Here is a 21,764-nt window from a genome sequence, read left to right on the forward strand (position 1 = left end):
TCCCACTAAGTGCAAACCAAATGGGATGGCGTATCACTGCAGAATGCTGTAGTAGCCATGCTGGTTAAGTGTACCTTGAATTCTAAATAAATCACAGACAGTGTCACCAGCAAAGCACCCCCACACCATCACACCTCCCCCTCCATGCTTCACTGTGGGAACTACACATGCGGAGATCATTCGTTCACTTACTCTGCGTCTCACAAAGACATAGCGGTTGGAACCAAAAATCTCAAATTTGGACCCCTCAGACCAAAGAACAGATTTCCACCAGTCTAATGTCCATTGCTCCTGTTTTTTGGCCCAAGCAAGTCTCTTCCTCTTATTGGTGTCTTTTAGTAGTGATTTTTGTTGTTGCAGCAATTCAACCATGAAGGCCTGATTCACTATGTCTCCTCTGAACAGTTGATGTTAAGATGTGTCTGTTACTTGAACTCTGTGAAGCATTTATTTGGGCTGCAATTTCTGATGCTGGTAACTCTAATGAACTTATCCTCTGCAGCAGAGGTAACTCTGGGTATTCCTTTCCTGTGGCAGTCCTCATGAGAGCCAGTTTCATCATAGCGCTTGATGGTTTTTGAGACTGTACTTGAAGAAACGTTCAAAGTTCTTGAAATTTTCCTGATTGACTTACCTTCATGTCTTAAAGTAATGATGGACTGTCATTTCTCTTTGCTTATTTGAACTGTTCGTGCTATTATATGTTCTTGGTCTTTTACCAAATAGGGCTGTCTTCTATACAGTGAGGGAAAAAAGTATTTGATCCCGTGCTGATTTTGTACGTTTGCCCACTGACAAAGAAATGATCAGTCTATAATTTAAACGGTAGGTTTATTTGAACAGTGAGAGACAGAATAACAACAAAAAAATCCAGAAAAACGCATGTAAAAAATGTTATAAATGGATTTGCATTTTAATGAGGGAAATACGTATTTGACCCCCTCTCAATCAGAAAGATTTCTGGCTCCCAGGTGTCTTTTATACAGGTAACGAGCTGAGATTAGGAGCACACTCTTAAAGGGAGTGCTCCTAATCTCAGCTTGTTACCTGTATAAAAGACACCTGTCCACAGACGCAATCAATCAATCAGATTCCAAACTCTCCACCATGGCCAAGACCAAACAGCTTTCCAAGGATGTCAGGGACAAGATTGTAGACCTACAAAAGGCTGGAATGGGCTACAAGACCATCGCCAAGCAGCTTGGTGAGAAGGTGACAACAGTTGGTGCGATTATTCGTAAATGGAAGAAACACAAAAGAACTGTCAATCTCCCTTGGCCTGGGGCTCCATGCAAGATCTCACCTCGTGGAGTTGCAATGATCATGAGAACGGTGAGGAATCAGCCCAGAACTACACGGTAGGATCTTGTCAATGATCTAAAGGCAGCTGGGACCATAGTCACCAAGAAAACAATTGGTAACACACTACGCCATGAAGGACTGAAATCCTGCAGCGCCCGCAAGGTCCCCCTGCTCAAGAATACATATACATGCCCGTCTGAAGTTTGCCAATGAACATCTGAATGATTCAGAGAACAACTGGGTGAAAGTGTTGTGGTCAGATGAGACCAAAATGGAGCTCTTGGCCATCAACTCAGCTGTGTTTGGAGTAGGAGGAATGTTGCCTATGACCCCAAGAACACCATCCCCATCGTCAATCATGGAGGTGGAAACATTATGCTTTGGGGGTGTTTTTCTGCTAAGGGGACAGGACAACTTCCACGCATCAAAGGGACGATGGACGGGGCCATGTACCGTCAAATCTTGGGTGAGAGCCTCCTTCCCTCAGCCAGGGCATTGAAAATGGGTCGTGGATGGGTATTCCACCATGACAATGACCCAAAACACACGGCCAAGGGAACAAAGGAGTGGCTCAAGAAGAAGCACATTAAGGTCCTGGAGTGGCCTAGCCAGTCTCCAGACCTTAATCCCATAGAAAATCTGTGGAGGGAGCTGAAGGTTCGAGTTGCCAAACGTCAGCCTCGAAACCTTAATGACTTGGAGAAGATCTGCAAAGAGGAGTGGGACAAAATCCCTCCTGAGATGTGTGCAAACCTGGTGGTCAACTACAAGAAACGTCTGACCTCTGTGATTGCCAACAAGGGTTTTGCCACCAAGTACTAAGTCATGTTTTGCAGAGGGGTCAAATACTTATTTCCCTCATTAAAATGCAAATCATTTTATAACATTTTTGACATTAGTTTTTCTGGATTTTTTTGTTGTTATTCTGTCTCTCACTGTTCAAATAAACCTACCATTAAAATTATAGACTGATCATTTCCTTGTCAGTGGGCAAATGTACAAAATCAGCAGGGGATCAAATACTTTTTTCCCTCACTGTATACCATCCCTACCTTGTCACAACACAACTGATTGGCTGAAACGCATTAAAAAGGAAAGAAGTTACACAAATTAACTTTTAATAAGGCACACCTGTTATTTTAAATGCATTTCAGGTGACTACCTCATGAAGCTGGTTGAGAGAATGCCAAGAGTGTGCAAAGCTGTCATTGAGGCAAAGGGTGGCTACTTTGAAGAATCTCAAATATAAAACACTTTTTTGGTTACTACATGATTCCATATGTGTTATTTCATAGTTTTGATGTCTTCAATGTTAGTCTACAATGTAGAAACAAATGAAAATAAAGAAAAACCCTAGAATAAGTAAGTGTGTCCAAACCTTTGACTGGTACTGTAGGTTAGAATAATACCCAAACAAATTGTGAAAAATATGATAATGCCCTTTTAATGAAAGAGCTATTTGAAAAGACCGCCTGACAGTTCAGCCTGTTTTGGTCGGACAGAGTTTTGGCCTGCCTTGTGACATCACCAGGCGATAAATTAGTTAATAGAACAATAAGAAAGAGAGTTTCAAACCTCTCTGCCAACAGCAAGTTTTCAGTTTTCCCCTCCCCACTCACTCCCAGACAATCCTAGCTAAATTCTTGTTTGAGAAATTGCTCTTTGCTAAGACACTATTTGTTTCTTTTTGAACATTTTAATTAAAAAACGATCACAGTAAGTAAGGTACTTAATTGTTACCAAGACATGATTTTTAGATAAAAAAACGGCTGCATTTGACCTTTAATTCGTTAAAGGAATCATATCTTGAGAGCTGATGGACAGGCCCATAGGCTGCCAAATAATTTACAGGAAAGAATGATTTGTATTACAACCTCAGGAAGAGAAGAAGAAGCAAAAAAATTTGAATCCATATTCATCATCACCATGTGTTATGATTAGGCTGCTTCAAAGAACTGGCAAAACAATAACTCCTGTCTGTACAAATGCAAATATCGATCTTCAGAGCCAAATCAGAGTGGGATAAACGGTCATTGTTCCCACAGCTCGGGAAAGATTTGGCTCCAAAGCCTTTCTTTTGTCACTTCAAGTGATCCTGATTCATGCCGTTAAACAGGGCGTTGAAGGAATACTAAACTAGGGCCTTTTGTCCAGTCTAGAAATACCAGATCTAAAAGTGACCTTTACCATTCCCCTAAGGCTAAACTGCATTAAACTGTACACAGCAAACCTTAATCATGACAGGTGTTGAGCAATGGACTGGTAAGTGTTTGGATTAACTGCTAGATACTGTATCATGTCTGCAGTTCACTATGTAGAATATTATGTTCTTTGATCCAATCTCAACATTAGGACCAGATTTATAATATGATGAAAAGTCTGTTCATCATTAAGTCCTATATCAAGAAATATCTAATTAACTGTTCCTAAGCCAAAGGCAAGAATGCAACAACAAAAAATCCTCTGACTTGTTAGCAGTATTTCTGAATGTCTAACTGTGCAAGTATGGCACCATTTGCAAGCCCCTAATTGCAAAAAGCACTAGGTTTAAAAGCCTCGTATATTTCATGTGGGTAAGTTATTTCTTTATTATGGCAGGTGGATGAGGGAGAGCAATCAAACGTCATTCATCTGAGTGCTATCACAGCTGTAATCTGTCCCGTAGGTTTTTCCTATAGCAGGTCATTTAATCAGGCTGTTACAGCAATGTGTCTTTTTAAACTCATGTTGTAAGATTCGTAACTAAATAATATGCACACCATGGCATAGCCAAAGAGACCAGTGTGTTGCATAGAGGAACTAGATGCAACGCTGAGCAAGGGCTTTATTTAGGATTGAGTCTACTCTAACATGATCCACGGGGTGGCGACTGGCCAAGGTTTTCCAATTTGTTATGAGCCTATACACTAAGGGATATATTTTCAATCTGAGGTGCAGCTTGAGTGAGTGCAGAGGCACACCAATACCACAAGGAATACATACAAGAATCAATAATATCGTCTGCAATGTATCCAAAAGAAACAAACCCTGCATCCAAACCAAATAAATATTTACAATCTAGTGTGCACATCTGGTATTCATCAGTTAATAACTGAAATTAGCTGCTATATTAAAAAAGAATGAGTGGAATTCCTTGTTCTTTGTTATACTCAGAACAACCTCTGAGAAAATGATTCTCAATTGCCTCCACTGTTGCCATGGATATTTCCCCCCTGCAATTACATAAAAATGCCTATGCACGGCAGGCATTAATTCTGCATTAACACAGGAGCTATTAGAGTAACAACATGTACGGTATAAATGTACTGTTTCTGTAGCAGCAGCAGCAGCTCACATAGAAAGTGAGAGCTTAAATAACTAACGGCAGCTAAAAGGCATTGACCTGTATAATCAAAGAATTAGCATGAAGTGACATGCAGGGAGAGAATGCAGCAGTCTATTTCAAGGTTATTGATGCCATCTTTTCATGACCTCATTTTTAATTCAGGGAGCTGAGCTCTGACAGCTAATCTTGGGAAACGGTTTAAATAAATATCATTAAAGCTTTCCCAGCTGGAGCTTTAGACCTTGGGTTGGATGTTAAATATTGATTTTTCCCTTTAAGCTAATGAACAGTAGAATGGCTGCAATGAGCAACTTTCCAAATGACAAGTACCTCAGGTTATCTTGTGTTCTGTTCGTTTTATGTTCTCTACTGCCCGCTGCTCAACACCATAAATACAGTCATTATTTCCATCTTTATCATTCAAAATAATGTCTCCAAGGCAACCGTTTCAGATGACTTCCATTGAAGAGGAAAATGGATAATGTGGATCATTTCAAATTAGAGTCAGGGCTTGGGGACATTCAAAGTCCCGAACAAAAGACCAAGATGAGTGCGTTCAGTTAATCTAGTGCAATTACAACCGAAATGTTCCAATACCAAATCAAAAGACGTTGGGAGAAATGCTGCATGCTCTAGTTTAAATTCCTCATTGTGTTTTCAACGCTGAGTAATCATTAAGAGAAATAAAAGATGCCACCAGGGACCAAACATATACTTCACCAAACCCACAAATGGGGTCATTTATCATACACTTCCAAGGGAGAGAGAATAGCTTTGTTTGCTGAGCTAATACAATGAGGTTAATTGCCCTCCTAGCTACTGGAATAGAGAGCCTCAGCTAAAATTCTCCTCCCATGCTCTGTCTGGATTCAGCTGAGATTTCCCGCTCTCTTTCTGACAGGGTGATATTCACTGCAGTGGAGATATTATTGGTTTGTATTGATTCAGCACAATTTCCCAGCTTTCTGTGGCTCTATTGAGAAAGGCCAGCAGTAACACTTCACTGGTCCCCTCCAGCCCCTTGTGCTGTGTGCTGTGCTGACACTGTCTATACCAGTCCTCCTAACCGTGCAGGGCTGTGAAAGGGCTTTTAATGGCAGAGCTAATACAGCCCCTTCTGGCTGCGCAAGAGGTTTAAAGCTGCAGTGCTATTTGATATAATTCAAATACTGTATCCAATTTTGTATGCACTCGTACATAGAGCATAGATAAACCTACACATAATGACTGAGCAATTCAGCCTGACTTTGTTTGTCATTTGCCTAGGTTTATATACATACTCACCCATATGCATGCAAGATATTGCTCTGCATGCCCCTCTTTTGACAGGTAAATCTGTTCCATAGCATTGCGGAGGCATGAAAATATCAGCCTGGGGGGGGTTCAGAGACGACTAGCCGTAAGAGGAAAGCTTTATGAAAGAGAGGTTATCTTGTATTAAGCACGCAGCATTTGTTTAACCTTGAGAATGTGTGTGTGCATGCATAATATCCTCCAGTCTCCCCCAGGATCATATCTGTTTGCTGTTTGCTTTGGTTCAGGGACCCTCTCAATAATAAAGGCTGGTTAGAGAGAGATGTGTGACTGGTTTGGTGAATATAGTTGTGCTCTGTGTTAGTATGCATGGAGCAGCAGGGTGAGAGAGTGTCTGTGGGCACGGCTTAGGACATCATGTCGAGATAGGAAGGAAGCCTTACTTCCCTAAGCAAAGTTGACATGCACCTGATACTGAGGCTGAGAGTAGCATTCCTCTTCCTCCACTGCATTAGGAAAATGGGACAGCGCTTTGTTAATAACTCACCTCTCGTAGTGTCTTCGTGTGCATGTGGCGGCACTTGTGCTTCCTGGGTTACCACCCAGCTCATCATATACATTTTTCCACTGTCGGCGAACTGTGATCTGAGAGAGAGAAACAGATTTTTATAACGCTGTATCATATAACATAATAAAATGCTGTAACAACATCGTTATAGATGCTAGTTATTCAGTTTGCTACAGAGACTATAACACTACTGTAATGCAAAACCATCTCCATAACATGCCGCCAGCTGTAGCTGGCAACCACCGTCTGTACCACAGCAAGGGTAAGAGGGAAAAGTACAGTACAGTGGTATATATGCATTAAGATGCCAGAGTGACGAGTTACACCATTAAATATATACTCAAACCAACCACACAACTTCCTGCTCACAAAGACAGCAGCAGGCATGAAAGACTGATAATCATCCGCAGATAAAAAGGCTTTAAAAGGAAAAACATCCCGATTACATGACTAGTTTCCTGTTTATAGTTTGCGGCTCGTCTCTCTGTATGACTATATGTGGCAAATGAACTAACCGGCATTCGCAATGCGTTTGCTCTTCACATCAAAAGACGTAAAAATGTTGGAAACACTTCCCACATTAGTACTGAACAAATGTGGGGTAGGCTGCCAAGTAAAATGTCCCTGCTCTGCTGTCTCACTGTGTATAATAGTGCACTTTATTTTAGAGCCTGAACATGGGAAAAAATGACAGACTTCGCCAATTTCCTTGACATGGGAGAGTAACATGTGTTTTCCACTTAGAGGGGGTTTAAAACAACGGCATCATTTTGCAAAATGTGGGCCTGACCAAGATTTTTGGAGAAAAACACGACTGAGGCAGCCTAAAGAAAATAAAAGTTAAGTATGGAGCAGGACATATGTAAACACTTACCAACTCATATCCTCCGAGTTTCTGAGCAGCTTGAAACATAGTCCAAAGGTTTACTGTTAGAGGGACAACAAACAGGGAGATCAATGGTATTCAGCTAGATCACCACATACAAAGATACTGTCACATAGCTACATAAACTACAGGTAGATACAGCCTGACACCTAGCTAGCTCTTGTAACAATTCAGCTGAAGGGGATTTGAATAAAGACCATTATGAGCATCTGGTAATACTTAACATTTTAGCACTCATTAACAATGTTGGCACAAATGCAAATGCAATTTTGCATAGAATTTTACATGCGAAGATCCAATGACAGACGATATCAAATTGATTATAGGTATTGTGCAAAATAGTGATTATAATCAAAATACAACAAAGACAGTATATTTCCCTGCAAACAATTAACCCAGGTTATTGTAAGATTTTCCAAACGATGACATTGGTATCTGCTTTCTGTAACATCATTGTTTAACATTTTTTTATGAAGACCTATAAATAAGGAAGGCTCGCCTAGGGAGAAATCCATCAAAATTCAATCTCTGCGTACACAAAGGCTTGCATTTGTCAAAATGGCATTTTCCTATCTCCGCATTTGACAGCATTGATTTTTCCTCCCTGCTCTTCCGTGTCTGTTGTCAATGCACTGGGAGAATTACAAAGGAAGCTGGTGGGTTCTATTTGAACTGCAGAGAGTAGAATTGTGTTTTGCAACTGGATAGCAGCTATGGCTTATTAATGGGGTTGTTATGCTTCGGCTGTAATTACCACAACAGCGAGCAGAATTAGGAAGGACAGAAAAGGGAAAGAAAATGGGAGAATAGTTCTTCCTTAGATGACTTGCTCCCTGTTTTTTCTCTAATTCACTCTATTCAACCTGGCATTATCACAACGATAAGCATGACAAAACACAATGTACACTAAAACAGACATTCAAACAGGCAAATTAGAAACAAGGCATAAAGAACCTCTCTAAAGGCAGCCTGAAATAATGCGCATCCCCTCCCCTGCCGCCCCACCCAACAACACGCATACCAATTCCCTAACTCTCCACCCAACAACACGCATACCAATTCCCTAACTCCCCACCCAACAACACGCATACCAATTCCCTAACTCCCCACCCAACAACACGCATACCAATTCCCTAACTCCCCACCCAACAACACGCATACCAATTCCCTAACTCCCCACCCAACAACACGCATACCAATTCCCTAACTCCCCACCCAACAACACGCATACCAATTCCCTAACTCCCCACCCAACAACACGCATACCAATTCCCTAACTCCCCACCCAACAACACGCATACCAATTCCCTAACTCCCCACCCAACAACACGCATACCAATTCCCTAACTCCCCACCCAACAACACGCATACCAATTCCCTAACTCCCCACCCAACAACACGCATACCAATTCCCTAACTCCCCACCCAACAACACGCATACCAATTCCCTAACTCCCCACCCAACAACACGCATACCAATTCCCTAACTCCCCACTCTCCAATTTGCGACCAAGGCCATTCAAAATGTGCAATGTGATGTCAAACTGTACCAACCTTGACACACACTCCCAACCCCCTCCCTGTCCCATTTCTTCCTCACACTCACTTCCATCGCACATTCAGAATATGGTACCAACACTGGGAATAGCTGTTTACCCAACTGAATGGAAGATAATGAAACCTCTTTTTGTCATGTGACCTTTTCTTCCTCTGAAGTCCATTTATCTTACGTCCTGTGCAGCATCCAGGCAAACTGCTAAAGCTAAATAAAAGAAAATAAGCCTCCTTTCTGGTGGAACAGATAAGAAACTTTGAGCCAGAGCTATAGCCTTGCACTGTGTAGAATATGCCGTTCAAATAAAAGGGGATAGATTGAAAGATTCATTTACAGTATTTTGCCTCTATCTACGCTGCGCTGTCTGCCCTACATTGTGCATTAGACGAAGGGGAATTGGTAGCTCTGTGTGCATTTCAGAGCCAATGGCTTAGAAACGAAGATGTAATTGAATGGCTTCTGTTAACAATCACACAAAACGTGTAGGAGGCACATCAAAAGAGGACAGGAATACATGTGTATACCGTTCAACAATCCAGTGCTTTTAAACAGTCGTTATCTTAATTATAAACCACTCATGAAAGAAAATACCAGAAACACAATTTCCATAATAGGAAAGTTTTGCTTTGATAAATGAGGCTATTGCAGTGGCTGAAAGGAATAATGAAAGCTGATTGCGTCTGAGCATATTTTGAATTAGTTATGTTTTTTTAAACAGTCATGTTGCCAAGGACGAGTTTAAACTGCATTATTGGGGGCTTTAATGAGAAAAGCATTATGATGTTGCTTGGTTTGTAATTCAGAACATGTACTGTATGTAAAACAGTTGGCATTATGCCTCGATACAAACGATGCTGCAGACTCAGTAACTACCGTATGCATGCATACTGAGCCACTCTCATACCATCTCAACCACAATGACCTACTTAAGAACTGCATCTTTGGTGTGAAGATGACATCTCTTTCTAAATATATACATGGGGTTATTTGTGAACCGGAACTTCCATTAATGTAAAACTTGTATAGAGAGAGTAATGTACAATACAAATTGCGTCTTTTCGTATAGCGTGAATGCACCACAATGACGCATGGCTGTGCCAAGAAAATAATATTGAATGACCATTCTTGTATGGTTCTATATATAAGATATCATCTTCCCTAGCATGTGAAGCCTCATTGTTGAAACATCTGAGCGAGATGTGTTGCATGCGACGCTCTGACAGTGTGAGTAGAACCCTTATGAATGCACATATAATGCTTTTGACAGGTGTGTGAAGATCATATATCCAAAGCTTATATGAACATAAAATAAATATATTTCACTCACTCTGCTTAAATCCCAGGAAGGGGATCCTCTCAATAGGTGTGTCCCTCTCTTTCATGTACTTGTATAGGGCTACTAGGAAGGCCTGCTCGTCTGCACCACTCTCTTCTGATTGGTTCTCTTCTGGTTCTTCTTTCTCCTCCTCCACCTTCTCCTCCCTCTCCACCTTCTCATGCTTCTCCTTCCTCTCCACCTTCTCCTCCCTCTCCACCTTCTCCTCCCTCTCCACCTTCTCCTCCCTCTCCACCTTCTCCTCCACAGATGCCTTTTTACAGATCCTGGGTTTGGCTGTTGTGCCCCTGCTGGTAGGAACTGTTATCTTGCAGTTAGGTTTTACCTGTAGGAAATAAAAGAGTGGAAGATGAAGGGCTTACACTCGACGTGAAGTGTGTGTGTGTGTGTGTGTGTGTGTGTGTGTGTGTGTGTGTGTGTGTGTGTGTGTGTGTGTGTGTGGGGGGGGGCTATTTAATAATTCTGTCAAAATAATTATATCACCCACTGAAAAAAAAATATGTCATCCATACAAATCGCGACCTTTAAAAATTGAATTCAATCAATATGAAGTAAACTGAAGTGAATGGCGAAGGTGCATAAAGATGGAGGAATTCAGATATTTGTGGTAAGTACATGGTGGCCGCCATCTTTATACATGTCCGCAATTGAATCAAATGTTAGGTGGGTTGTATACCTTGGTGGGAGACTTGTTCTCTAAGGTGCTGGGTTCTTGGGGCCCCTGAGGCCCCTGACTGTGACCCTGGGAGTCCCTTCGCTGGGACACTGACAGCTTCTTCTTCCGTGGCCGACCCTTCAGGTTAGGGGCTGAGAAGATGGGGACAAAACACACGCTGGTTAGTATCCTAGAGGCAATGTGTCTGGGGAAAGGAAGGCAACCACACACAGAGCCCAGGAAAAGAAGACAAGCAAGCTGATTCTTCTGGATCATTTGTGTAATAAGCACTTAGCAAATAAACATTTCCTTTCTATGTTGCAGGAGTGTAGTGTTAAAACTATATAAACAACTGAATAGCAATTCCCATCCTGTAAAGTTAAATCTATGAGAACACTAGGTCATGTTGTTGCACAACACATGCACCGATCTAATCATTATTCCCATTATTAGTTTCCTTGTAACTTGGTGATTTGAGACCTTCAACATTGCTAACAAGACATAAACATGTTTGATTGGACTTCTTTGTAGGCAGATAATTCCACAGTATACATTAATTACACCATAAAGTATTTAAAACCTCCAAAGTATTTGAACGCCCACATTTTACATTGAGCAACAACTGTATTGTAACACCTTGGCAGACTGCCTTCCCTGGTAACAAAAACAATGATAAACTCGAAGGAGAGAGGAGGCACTCGATTCGAGCCAGGTTCAGTCAAGTAGTTCAAAGAGGCATTTCGTGTGCAATTACAATTAAATCATGTCCAAGGTTAGAGGCAGCCAAGGGGAATAATTTTTTGCCAGATCAAATTCTCATCAAGGTTTGAAGGAAAAAAAACTTAAGCAAAACAAAGCCCAATGAAATCGAGGAGGAAGTAATTACAGGAGGTGAAAGCTATTGTGACTCAATGACCTTTAACTTCACGTTCTTTCCAAAACAGCCAGGGAAAAAGGCAAGGAAAATTACACCAAGATCTGCAATCAGCTTGGTAACTGCAAGTTTTCAGGCTACTTGGCTTTGCTGTACTGTATTTTTTCTCTCTCTTTCTTTCTCTCTCTATAAAGTTGAAGTCTTATAATAACATGAAATCCAATAGTGTGCATAATGGATGACTCATGAATGGTAATGCAAACGAGCTGACCTGAGCTCTGCCTCACTTAGATTTGTTTTTCACCATGTATCATCAGTTTAAACAAGAGATTTCATGTCTAGAACAGGCCTATGTAGGAATAACCCACTGGGCACAGAGGTCAGTTCAACGACTAGTTTTGATTTACATTTGGTTGAGTTGTCAACTATTGTGAATTCAATGTGAAATCAACAAAAAATATCACCATGACATTAGATTTGGGTTAAAAGTTGGGTGAAAAAAAATACGAAATGCCTTTACCTTGACTACTTTTTGCACATTGATTCAATGTCATCACATACATTTTTGGGGTTGTAATGACGTGGAAACAATGTTGAATCAACCAGTTTTTGCACAGTGGGACGTGACTAAATAATCCTCTTGATGTGGGCCTTTTTTAGAAACCAAATCCGTAAACTCATGACATTGAGCATGTAACTCAGAGCGTATCGCGTAAAAACACTTTATGTGCAGTGCACATTTCACAGGTCAAATGCTGCAGATGTGAAGACTGGGAGTCAAAGGTTACATGCCCTTTATGATGACTATGGCTGAGATTCACAGATTTCCACAGCAGTGTGTCCAGGATTGAGGAGGTTGACACTTGATTTAGAAACTGATAATGCAATTCACTCACAATTTATAACGTGTGATTTGGTTATAGTGCAAACCATTTTTCTGGGGCAGAACTAATCGTGTGTGTTAACTCCTCTGACTACGTCAGATATTTGTCTTTGAGCTGATGCCATGGGTTTGACATGGATCTGCGGACATCTGTGCTAGTTTAAAAAAATACATCACAAAGCTCCCCTCAGACTTTCAGGATATCGACTTCAAATGAGCCTCAAGGTCAAGTGGAGAAATGTGCGGAATCCTTTTATTATTCTGGGCCTGGATGCCACTGATCATGTTCCTTGATGGCAGTTAAATAAGGAACCCTCCTCACAATAACACACATGCATTAGGTCTGCTCTGGCCTTTTTTGGGTCACTGACCTGACTTAAGGTTGAATATGAAGGTTGCTGGTTTAAACCCCTTGAGGAATACACAGCTGTTTAAATGGCCAGCTGTAAAAAGTGGCAGAGATTTAGAGTGCAGGTCGAATACATAAGTTACCTTGGATAATAGCTTGCTCTCTTGGCATTGGCAGACATAAAGTAACCCCTTGGGGCAAATCCATCATTTCTGTCAATGAACAGCACCCCCGAGGCATGAAAGTCACAAGGAATTCAGCAGCGATGCAAGCTGACAACTTGATCTTTTGATGCAGTCCAATGCTCCTCTTAACGTCTGACAGTACCTTGTCTAATTTCTCCAATTCAATTAAGGGCTAGAACTTCATTATCATTCCGTGGACGGCACGTTTGAAAAAGCCCTTAGACACCTCCGAATGGTTTCTGAAGTTCCACATAGACAGCGCTGCCACACGATCTGAAGGACTCGTCAGCAGTGGACATTCATCTGACAGATTTCCTGAGATTATGCAGCAATGAATAAAAAGAACACTGTAAAAAAATGGAATAACATTCAATCTAAATATTACCATGATTATGTCTTGATAGCTTGAAATGATAGATCTCATACATATACTGTACTCTCCTGTTTTGAACAACACTATTTAAATCTGAGCTGGCAATGGTAGAGCGATGGTGCAATATAACACTAAAATGCTTCCTCGCTAAAATAGTGCTGCTGCAACAACATCTTGTGAAATGCTGCTGTACTCAGTGAAATAAATCCACAACCACATACAAATTAGTTGCCCTCTTTACTGAAGCAATGCTGACGCAAGTGCCACTTTGACTTTCTTGGTCCAAAATAGCAACTTCTCTGTTTTTATTCCTACATGACTATGAAAGTAAATCAGGGGAGGGCCTATATTTCATTGACGTACAAATATGCTTTTGAAAGTCCGACATCTTCCCAACAAAAGGGAGAGATGGTTTCACTACAACCCTGTGACCCAAATGAGGCCAAAGTTCATACACAGAGAAGGGAGACACAGTGAGAAAGCCTGTTAGTTGCAGAACAACTTCATGTTTTGTCCTTCAGAAAATCCCCTCTGAGCACCAGTGTTGTTTAAAGTGCAGAGTACTATTTGAACAACAAAACAAGGCTAATGTCCACATAAAGTTGATTTATTTTTCAGAGAGGACATTAGTATGTGGTGAGCTAACACATTTGATCTGTGTTATTAAGTTATGAACAGCAGTCAGCGTCTGACTTGTCTGACATGCTAATAATTCTCACTCTGGCGTTTGACAGCTACGCCCCTCGTGTAGCCTCAGGCTTATTTCCATGCCTAGTCATTTAGAGAAAATGGTCAGAACATCAGATGCATCAAAATTGAAAAGATACGTTCTATTTACAAAAGAATAGAAATTGTTACAGATGACACCGTTTTCAAAATAAACAGCATACAGGGTTTATTTATTATTATAATCTTATAGAAATGTAAGGTTTTTAAAAATGTATTTCACCCTATTTGTAGACGTTGCATGATAGTCGTGTACACTCGAATATTTGTAAGGTTCCCAGAAAAAAGTATTTGTTAGTGAAGAGGCCATGTAGAATATAAATGCAACCACAGCATAATACATAATTTAGTTGCTGAGAGCTATTCTAAATTTAATGAAGAATGTGGTTCGCTTATTCTCAGTGAACACTGGGGACGTTGAAACACAACACATAATGCCAAGCATGCAATCACTCGTTAGTGATTACTGTTCTACCTGCTCACTAACCAGAGAGAGAGAGAGAGAGAGAGACAGAAAGAGATTAGGATGGAGGAAGCGAGAGGTGGTTGAAAGAGACAGGATTTGCATACATATTTTTCCTTTTTCATTTCCATTATTTCCACTTTTAGTGAACAGCCATTATTCACGATTCACCCATTGTTCAAGCATATGTACAACTCTACAGCAAACAACCTTTCTTTTTTTTAAATAACAGCACATAAAATCCCTACTGGAAGCAAACTTTCTGATTGTGTATGTTTTTCCTGACATTTTCACAGTCACTGAGTCTGATGTGTTTGAAAGGGGGCTCTAACAGAGGGCAGCTCACTACTCCTGACGCAGGTCAGGACACAGTATTACATGTATTCTAGGATTAAACAGACTTCTACAAATGAGCTAAATCCCCCAGTGAACAACAGCCTAAGGTGGGACCCACCCAGCCTTAAGGTCTTAACCTAATGTTTACACAAGTATATATATCTCTCTTCCATATACATTGAGCGTACAAAACATTAAGGACACCTGCTCTTTCCATGACAACGACTGACCAGGTGAATCTAGGTGAACTATATGATCCCTTATTGATGTCACCTGTTAAATCCACTTCAATCAGTATAGATGAACGGGAGGAGACAGGTTAAAGAAGGATTTTTAAGCCTTGAAACAATTTTATGTGTGCCCTTCAGAGGGTGAATGGGCAAGACAAAAGACGTAAGTACCTTTGAATGAGGTATGGTAGTAGGTGCCAAGCACATAGGTTTGACTGTGTCAAGAACTGCAACTCTGCTGCGGTTTTCAGACTAAACAGTTTCCTGTGTGTATCAAGAATGGTCCACCACCCAAAGGACATCCAGCCAACTTGACACAACTGTGGGAAGCATTGTAGTCAACATGGGCCAGAACCTTGTAGAATCCATGCCCTGACGAATTGGGGGTATTATTAGTATTAGGAAGATGTTCTTAATGTTTTGTACCCTCAGTGTATGCAGGTTGCCTTTGATCCTCATTTAGAAATGTCACACAGTGAGGGTAACACAGAGAGGTGAGGAGTAAGGGAGATGGGGGCAGCACTGTGATTTTATAAAAATGTATTTGATCTTTATTTGATCTTCTCTCATCCTCTGGCATTATGTTTCACATGTTATTCACCAGCCAACCTCCTAATTTCCAACAAATTGTGTATTATGTGGTCCTTTCCATTTCCTCAAAGACGATTCCTTCAGTACGCTGACTGACAGGGGAGGATGAGTGATCATTATCTCTCTAACAGAACACGGGCTTTTTTGCATTCCTATAGTCTTTGTAACTCATATAAAGCTTTGCCTTTGGATTTCCTTTCATCTCTGTGGTTTACTTATACTGCAGGAGCTCAGAGATGTGAAATATAGTGTGACAAGTACAGAAGTATGCTACTAAGTGCACAGTGGGTCGTTTAGGTAGTTAAACAACGTGACAGCTTGTTATCCCTTCAGAGCTTAATACTGTATACTGAGATGGCTTCCAATTGCCTCTTTATGTAAGCTAACGACTATCATAATGCTCTTTTCAAGGAAATTAAAAATACAACAAATCTCCATTTGACTAACAATAAAAGTCAATGCAACAATAGCCATTTTCAAATGCTCAAATTTCAATATGCAACAACCGACACAACACCCTCTATCCTTTTATTTTGTCACAAGAATTTGTAAATTAAATTCTGCCACCATCCTCGATAGGTCACATAAATTCAATGTGAAATCGATTCTATTTCTGGGACTTGTATAACCGCACACAGCAAATATAATTACATGAGAAAATGATTGCTATGCCCAACAAACGTCAACTGTGGAACATTAAAAACCTATTATCAAAGGGAACAATTTGCCAGATATAACGTGGAGGGCAAATCTAGCCATATGTTTATGAAGATGGGGACCAAATGCCAGGTAGTAATTATCAATCATCATCAAAATCCAGTCAAAACAGCAGGTTGCCTGGACCCCAGTCCCCATGGCAACAGGCCCACATCGCAGCATGTATGTTTACAGGAAATGAAATAGTCCCTTTTCAGTTGAGCCTCTTTCTTCCCTACCTCACAGGTGAACGCAGCATTTAACTGTCAGCATTTAACTACATTGTCCTTAAAGGAAAAATCCACCCAAAACCAGTAATTCCTATAATGAACAGTGTTAAATAACACTAATATGTGAGAACAATATTCTTTGTGAACAAATGTTTCATTTTGGCATTGTAAGGTTGGTAGCAACGTGACAATCTTTGTGGAAATCTGTTGCAGCTCAAGTTGACTACACAACCCACAATGCAATGCTATCTCTATGCTCTGGCCATAGAGATCCTATAGGTTGTTATCAATAAAATGTCACAATAAGGTGCAGAGTGTTCGATTTGCCTGCTGGGGGGTTAGGAGACCCCCAGCTTTGCTAAATCCATTGACAACTAGATGCCGTATTCAAGGGATTGGCAAATAAATGGTGACTATTTGGTTGGAATGGTAACTATTTGGTTGCAATGGTAACTATTTGGTTGTAATGGTAACTATTTGGTTGTAATGGTAACTATTTGGTTGTAATGGTAACTATTTGGTTGTAATATCATCACCTCAATCTTGAAGGGCATAGTCAGAACTACACATTTCTGATTATTCCATGCAAAACATTTGCGCACATTAAGCTATCATCAGAGTTATACAGCAAGTAACTGCATGCACCAAAGTCAACATGATCATTAAACATCAATTGATCATGTAACTTCAGCTATGTGAGGGTTGATTCACAATATCTCTAACTATTGGCCACCATTAACTGGATATGAGTGATATAAAATAAAAATGAACTATTAAAGTATGAGTGGTTTAGGTTAATTGCTGCTGACAGACATGATAGGCTACATTTTTATTTTATTAACATTTTTTCACCTTTATTTAACCAGGTAGGCCAGTTGAGAACAAGTTCTCATTTACAACTGCGACCTGGCCAAGATAAAGCAAAGCAGTGCGACACAAACAACAACACAGAGTTACACATGGGATAAACAAACATACAATCAATAACACAATAGAAAATCTGTATACAGTGTGTGCAAATGAAGTAAGGAGGTAAGGCAATAAATAGACCATGAAGGCGAGTAATTACAATTTAGCAATTAACACTGAAGTGATAGATGTGCAGATGAGGATGTGCAAGTAGAAATACTGCTGTGCAAAAGAGCAGAAAAAAACAAAAACAAATATGGGGATGAGGTAGGTAGTTCGTTGGATGGGCTATTTACAGATGGGCTGTGTACAGCTGCAGCGATCGGTAAGCTGCTCTGACAGCTGATGCTTGAAGTTAGTGAGGAAGAGATAAGTCTCCAACTTCAGTGATTTTTGCAATTCGTTCCAGTCATTGGCAACAGAGAACTGGAAGGAAAGGCGGCCAAATGAGGTGTTGGCATTGGGGATGACCAGTGAAATATACCTGCTGGAGCGCATGCTACGGGTGGGTGTTGCTAGCACTACCCACCATTGCGACCTGTATGCTCTCGTTGGCTGGTCCTCGCTACATATTTATCGCCAAACCCACTGGCTCCAGGTCATCTATAAGTCTTTGCTAGATACATTGATTGATGGACCACATCACATTGGCTAGCTAGCTAATAACAGATCACGTTAATATGGCTAGTTAACAAGCTAACTTTCAGGGGATAAACTAGATGGCTATATTGTTAGATTTGCTTGCCATTTATAGTGGTAATGACAGAAGTCCGACTGACAACTTTGACAATGGCAGGCTCTTTCAAAAAGCATAATCTCTGATGAAGCAAGCTAAATAACACATATTGCTATCTAGCAACCTACATGCCAAATGGATACGCTACCCTCAAGTATCTGAAATGACGTGATTAATTGATGTTTACTGATCATGAAAAGCATGCAGTTACTTTCTGTATAACTCTGATGATTGAGCTTTTAAATGTGGAATAATCTGAACTGTGTTGTTCTGACTATGCTCTTCAAAAGGTGGTTTTGGTGGAGCTGGGTGTCTTCTTGCCTCCCAGCAGCCAAATTGAACACTATGCATGATATTGTGACGTTGTATTGATAACGACATATGAAATTACTAGAGGAGCTATGTCATAAACCAGGGATCATCAACTAGATTAAGCCGCGGGTAATTTTTTTCTTGAGCGGATGGTTGGGCGGCCGGAAAACATAATTGCAAATCATTTGTAGACTGCAAATTGACGGCAATAATCCCAAACAGATCAAATATTTTACTAAAACATCATAATTTCCAACCTTCCTTACATTTTTTTTTGCACAGAAAACTTGAGGGGAGACAAATAAAACCGAATAAACACCGCCAGTTAGGAAACCCTGTCATAAACCCTCAAAGTTCCAGAATGGGGGGGAAATGGAAGCCTTATTTTGTACTCAGGGCACCATTAGGAATGAAACCCTGGTCTCAATTGGGCTATCCTGAATAAATAAAAGTTAATACATTTCTTGGAAAGCTGTGAATGATATTAAACATACTCTCGTTTACTTTTTGTTTTTTTCGTCTTTTTTGTATATATTTCAATTTATTTTCAATCTCTTTTCAATTTTAAAATTAAATATACCTTCTGGTAACCCGCCTCACCCAATGTGACACGGGTACGCTATTTTTTAGACCTTATAGCCAGACCCGCCATCAGAAGCTAGCCATCAGAAGCTAACCAGCTAATTAGCTACTAGCTATTTATTCATTGTTAGCCACTGCTAGCGGCCTTTACCTTCTGCACAGACACCAGCCGTTTGTTTTAGCCTGGATAATACTTGCCAGCCTGCCAGTATCGGACTGTTTTCTCCACTACAACGCCGGATTTCTGCCGTACACCCTGGACCATCACTCCTGATCATCACAGCTAGCTAGCTGCCACTGAGTGACCCAGCCCCGAAGCTAGCCCTGAGCCAGGCCCACCTCCCGGCCTACTCTGTGATCACTCGGCTACTCAGCCGATGCCTCCTGGACTCTACCCCAACACGGCTAGAATCACCTACTCCACCAGATCCTTGCCGTAAACTCTGGACCCTTGCATTGGTTCATCGCTTCTAGCTAGCTGCTACTGAATGGCTATAGTGGCTAATGCCCCTGCCCCGAAGCTAGCATCAGTTAGCCGCGAGCCAGGCGCATCTCCCGGCTAGCAAACTAAATTACTACAACTACAATACCTCTTTCGCCATCTGGCCCGGACCCTTTGTCGACACGGCGCCCCACCGTACCACCACAACTGGTCCGCCAATGTAACTCCATCCTCTGTGCCCTCAACCAGCCTTTGCCGGACGTCGGAGCAGATGCTTCTCCTTACCCCGGCCTGCTAACTTTAAACGCTGTGTCTCCCGCGTGCTAGCATAACGACTACCCCGCGGCTTCCCTGTTCCATCTATTGCTGTTCACTGGACACTATGATCACTTGGCTACATAGCTGATGCCTGCTGGACTGTTAATTAATCACGGTACTCCATTTTGTTTATTTTTGGCCCCAGCCTCGAACTCAGGCCCTGTGTGTAGTTAACCGTCCCTCTCTGCCCATTCATCGCCATTTTACCTGTTGTTGTCTTAGCTGATTAGCTGTTGTTGTCTTACCCGTTGTTGTCTTAGCTAGCTCTCCCAATCAACACCTGTGATTGCTTTATGCCTCGCTTTATGTCTCTCTCAAATGTCAATATGCCTTGTACACTGTTGTTTAGGATAGTTATCATTGTTTTAGTTTACTGCGGAGCCCCTAGTACCACTCAACATGCCTCACATACCTCCTTTGTCCCACCTCCTACACATGTGGTGACCTAACCCAGCATAACTAGCCCGTCCAGAGATGCAACCTCTGTTATCCTCACTCGGTTCCTGAGTTTACCTCCACTGTACCCGCACACCACCATACCCCTGTCTGTACATTATGCTCTGAATCTATTTTACCACGCCCAGAAATCTGCTCCTTTTATTCTCTGTCCCCAACGCACTAGACGACCAGTTTTGATAGCCTTTAGCCGTACCCTCATCCTACTCCTCCTCTGTTCCTCGGGTGATGTGGAGGTTATCTCAGGCTCTGGGTGTCCCCAGGCACTCTCATTTGTTAACTTCTGTAACCAAAAAAGCCTTGGTTTCATGCATGTTAACATCAGAAGCCTCCTCCCTAAGTTTGTTTTACTCACTGCTTTAGCACACTCCGCCAACCCTGATGTCCTTCCCGTGACAAAATCCTGGCTTAGGAAGGCCAACAAAAATTCTGAGATTTCCATACCCAATTACAACATTTTCCATCAAGATAGAACTGCCAAAGGGGGAGGAGTTGCAATCTACTCCAGAGATAGCCTGCAAAGTTCTGTCATACTTTCCAGGTCTATGCCCAAACAGTTCGAGCTTCTAATTTTAAAAATTAATCCCTCCAGAAATAAGTCTCTCACTGTTGCCACCTGTTATAGACACCCCTCAGCTCCCAGCTGTGCCCTGGACACCATATGTGTATTGATTGCCCCCCATCTATCTTCAGAGTTCGTTTTGTTAGGTGACCTAAACTGGGATATTGCTTAACACCCCGGCAGTCCTACAATCTAAGCTAGATGCCCTCAATTTCACACAAATTATCAAGGAACCCACCAGGTACAACCTGAAATCCGTAAACATGGGCACCCTCATAGATATTATCCTGACCAACTTGCCCTCCAAATACACCTCTGCTGTTTTCAATCAGGATCTCAGCGATCACTTCGTCATTGCCTACATCCACTATGGGTCCGCGGTCAAACAACCACCCCTCATCACTGTCAAACGCTCCCTAAAGCACTTCTGCGAGCAGGCCTTTCTAATCGACCTGGCCCGGGTATCCTGGAAGGATATTTACCTCATTCCGTCAGTCGAGGATGCCTGGTCGTTCTTTAAAAGGAATTTCCTCACCATCTTAAATAAGCATGACCCTTTCAAAAAATGTAGAACTAAGAACAGATATAGCCCTTGGTTCACTCCAGACCTGACTGCCCTCGACCAGCACA

General features: G+C 41.4%; 1 protein-coding gene across 1 annotated transcript in view; it reads right to left on the reverse strand.

Moving 5' to 3' along the window:
• LOC115193672 (AT-rich interactive domain-containing protein 5B) overlaps nt 1–21,764 on the reverse strand; it is a 68,938-nt gene that overhangs the window by 14,477 nt on the left and 32,697 nt on the right. The window contains exons 5-8 of the mRNA XM_029752544.1: nt 10,903–11,033; nt 10,218–10,551; nt 7,324–7,376; nt 6,429–6,526 (exon numbers count right to left, since the gene is read on the reverse strand). Of these exons, the coding sequence (XP_029608404.1) occupies nt 6,429–6,526; nt 7,324–7,376; nt 10,218–10,551; nt 10,903–11,033 (616 nt within the window). The remainder of the gene's footprint in view (nt 1–6,428; nt 6,527–7,323; nt 7,377–10,217; nt 10,552–10,902; nt 11,034–21,764) is intronic.

The sequence above is a fragment of the Salmo trutta genome, chromosome 5 (assembly GCF_901001165.1).
Source record: "Salmo trutta chromosome 5, fSalTru1.1, whole genome shotgun sequence".
NCBI lineage: Eukaryota > Metazoa > Chordata > Actinopteri > Salmoniformes > Salmonidae > Salmo > Salmo trutta.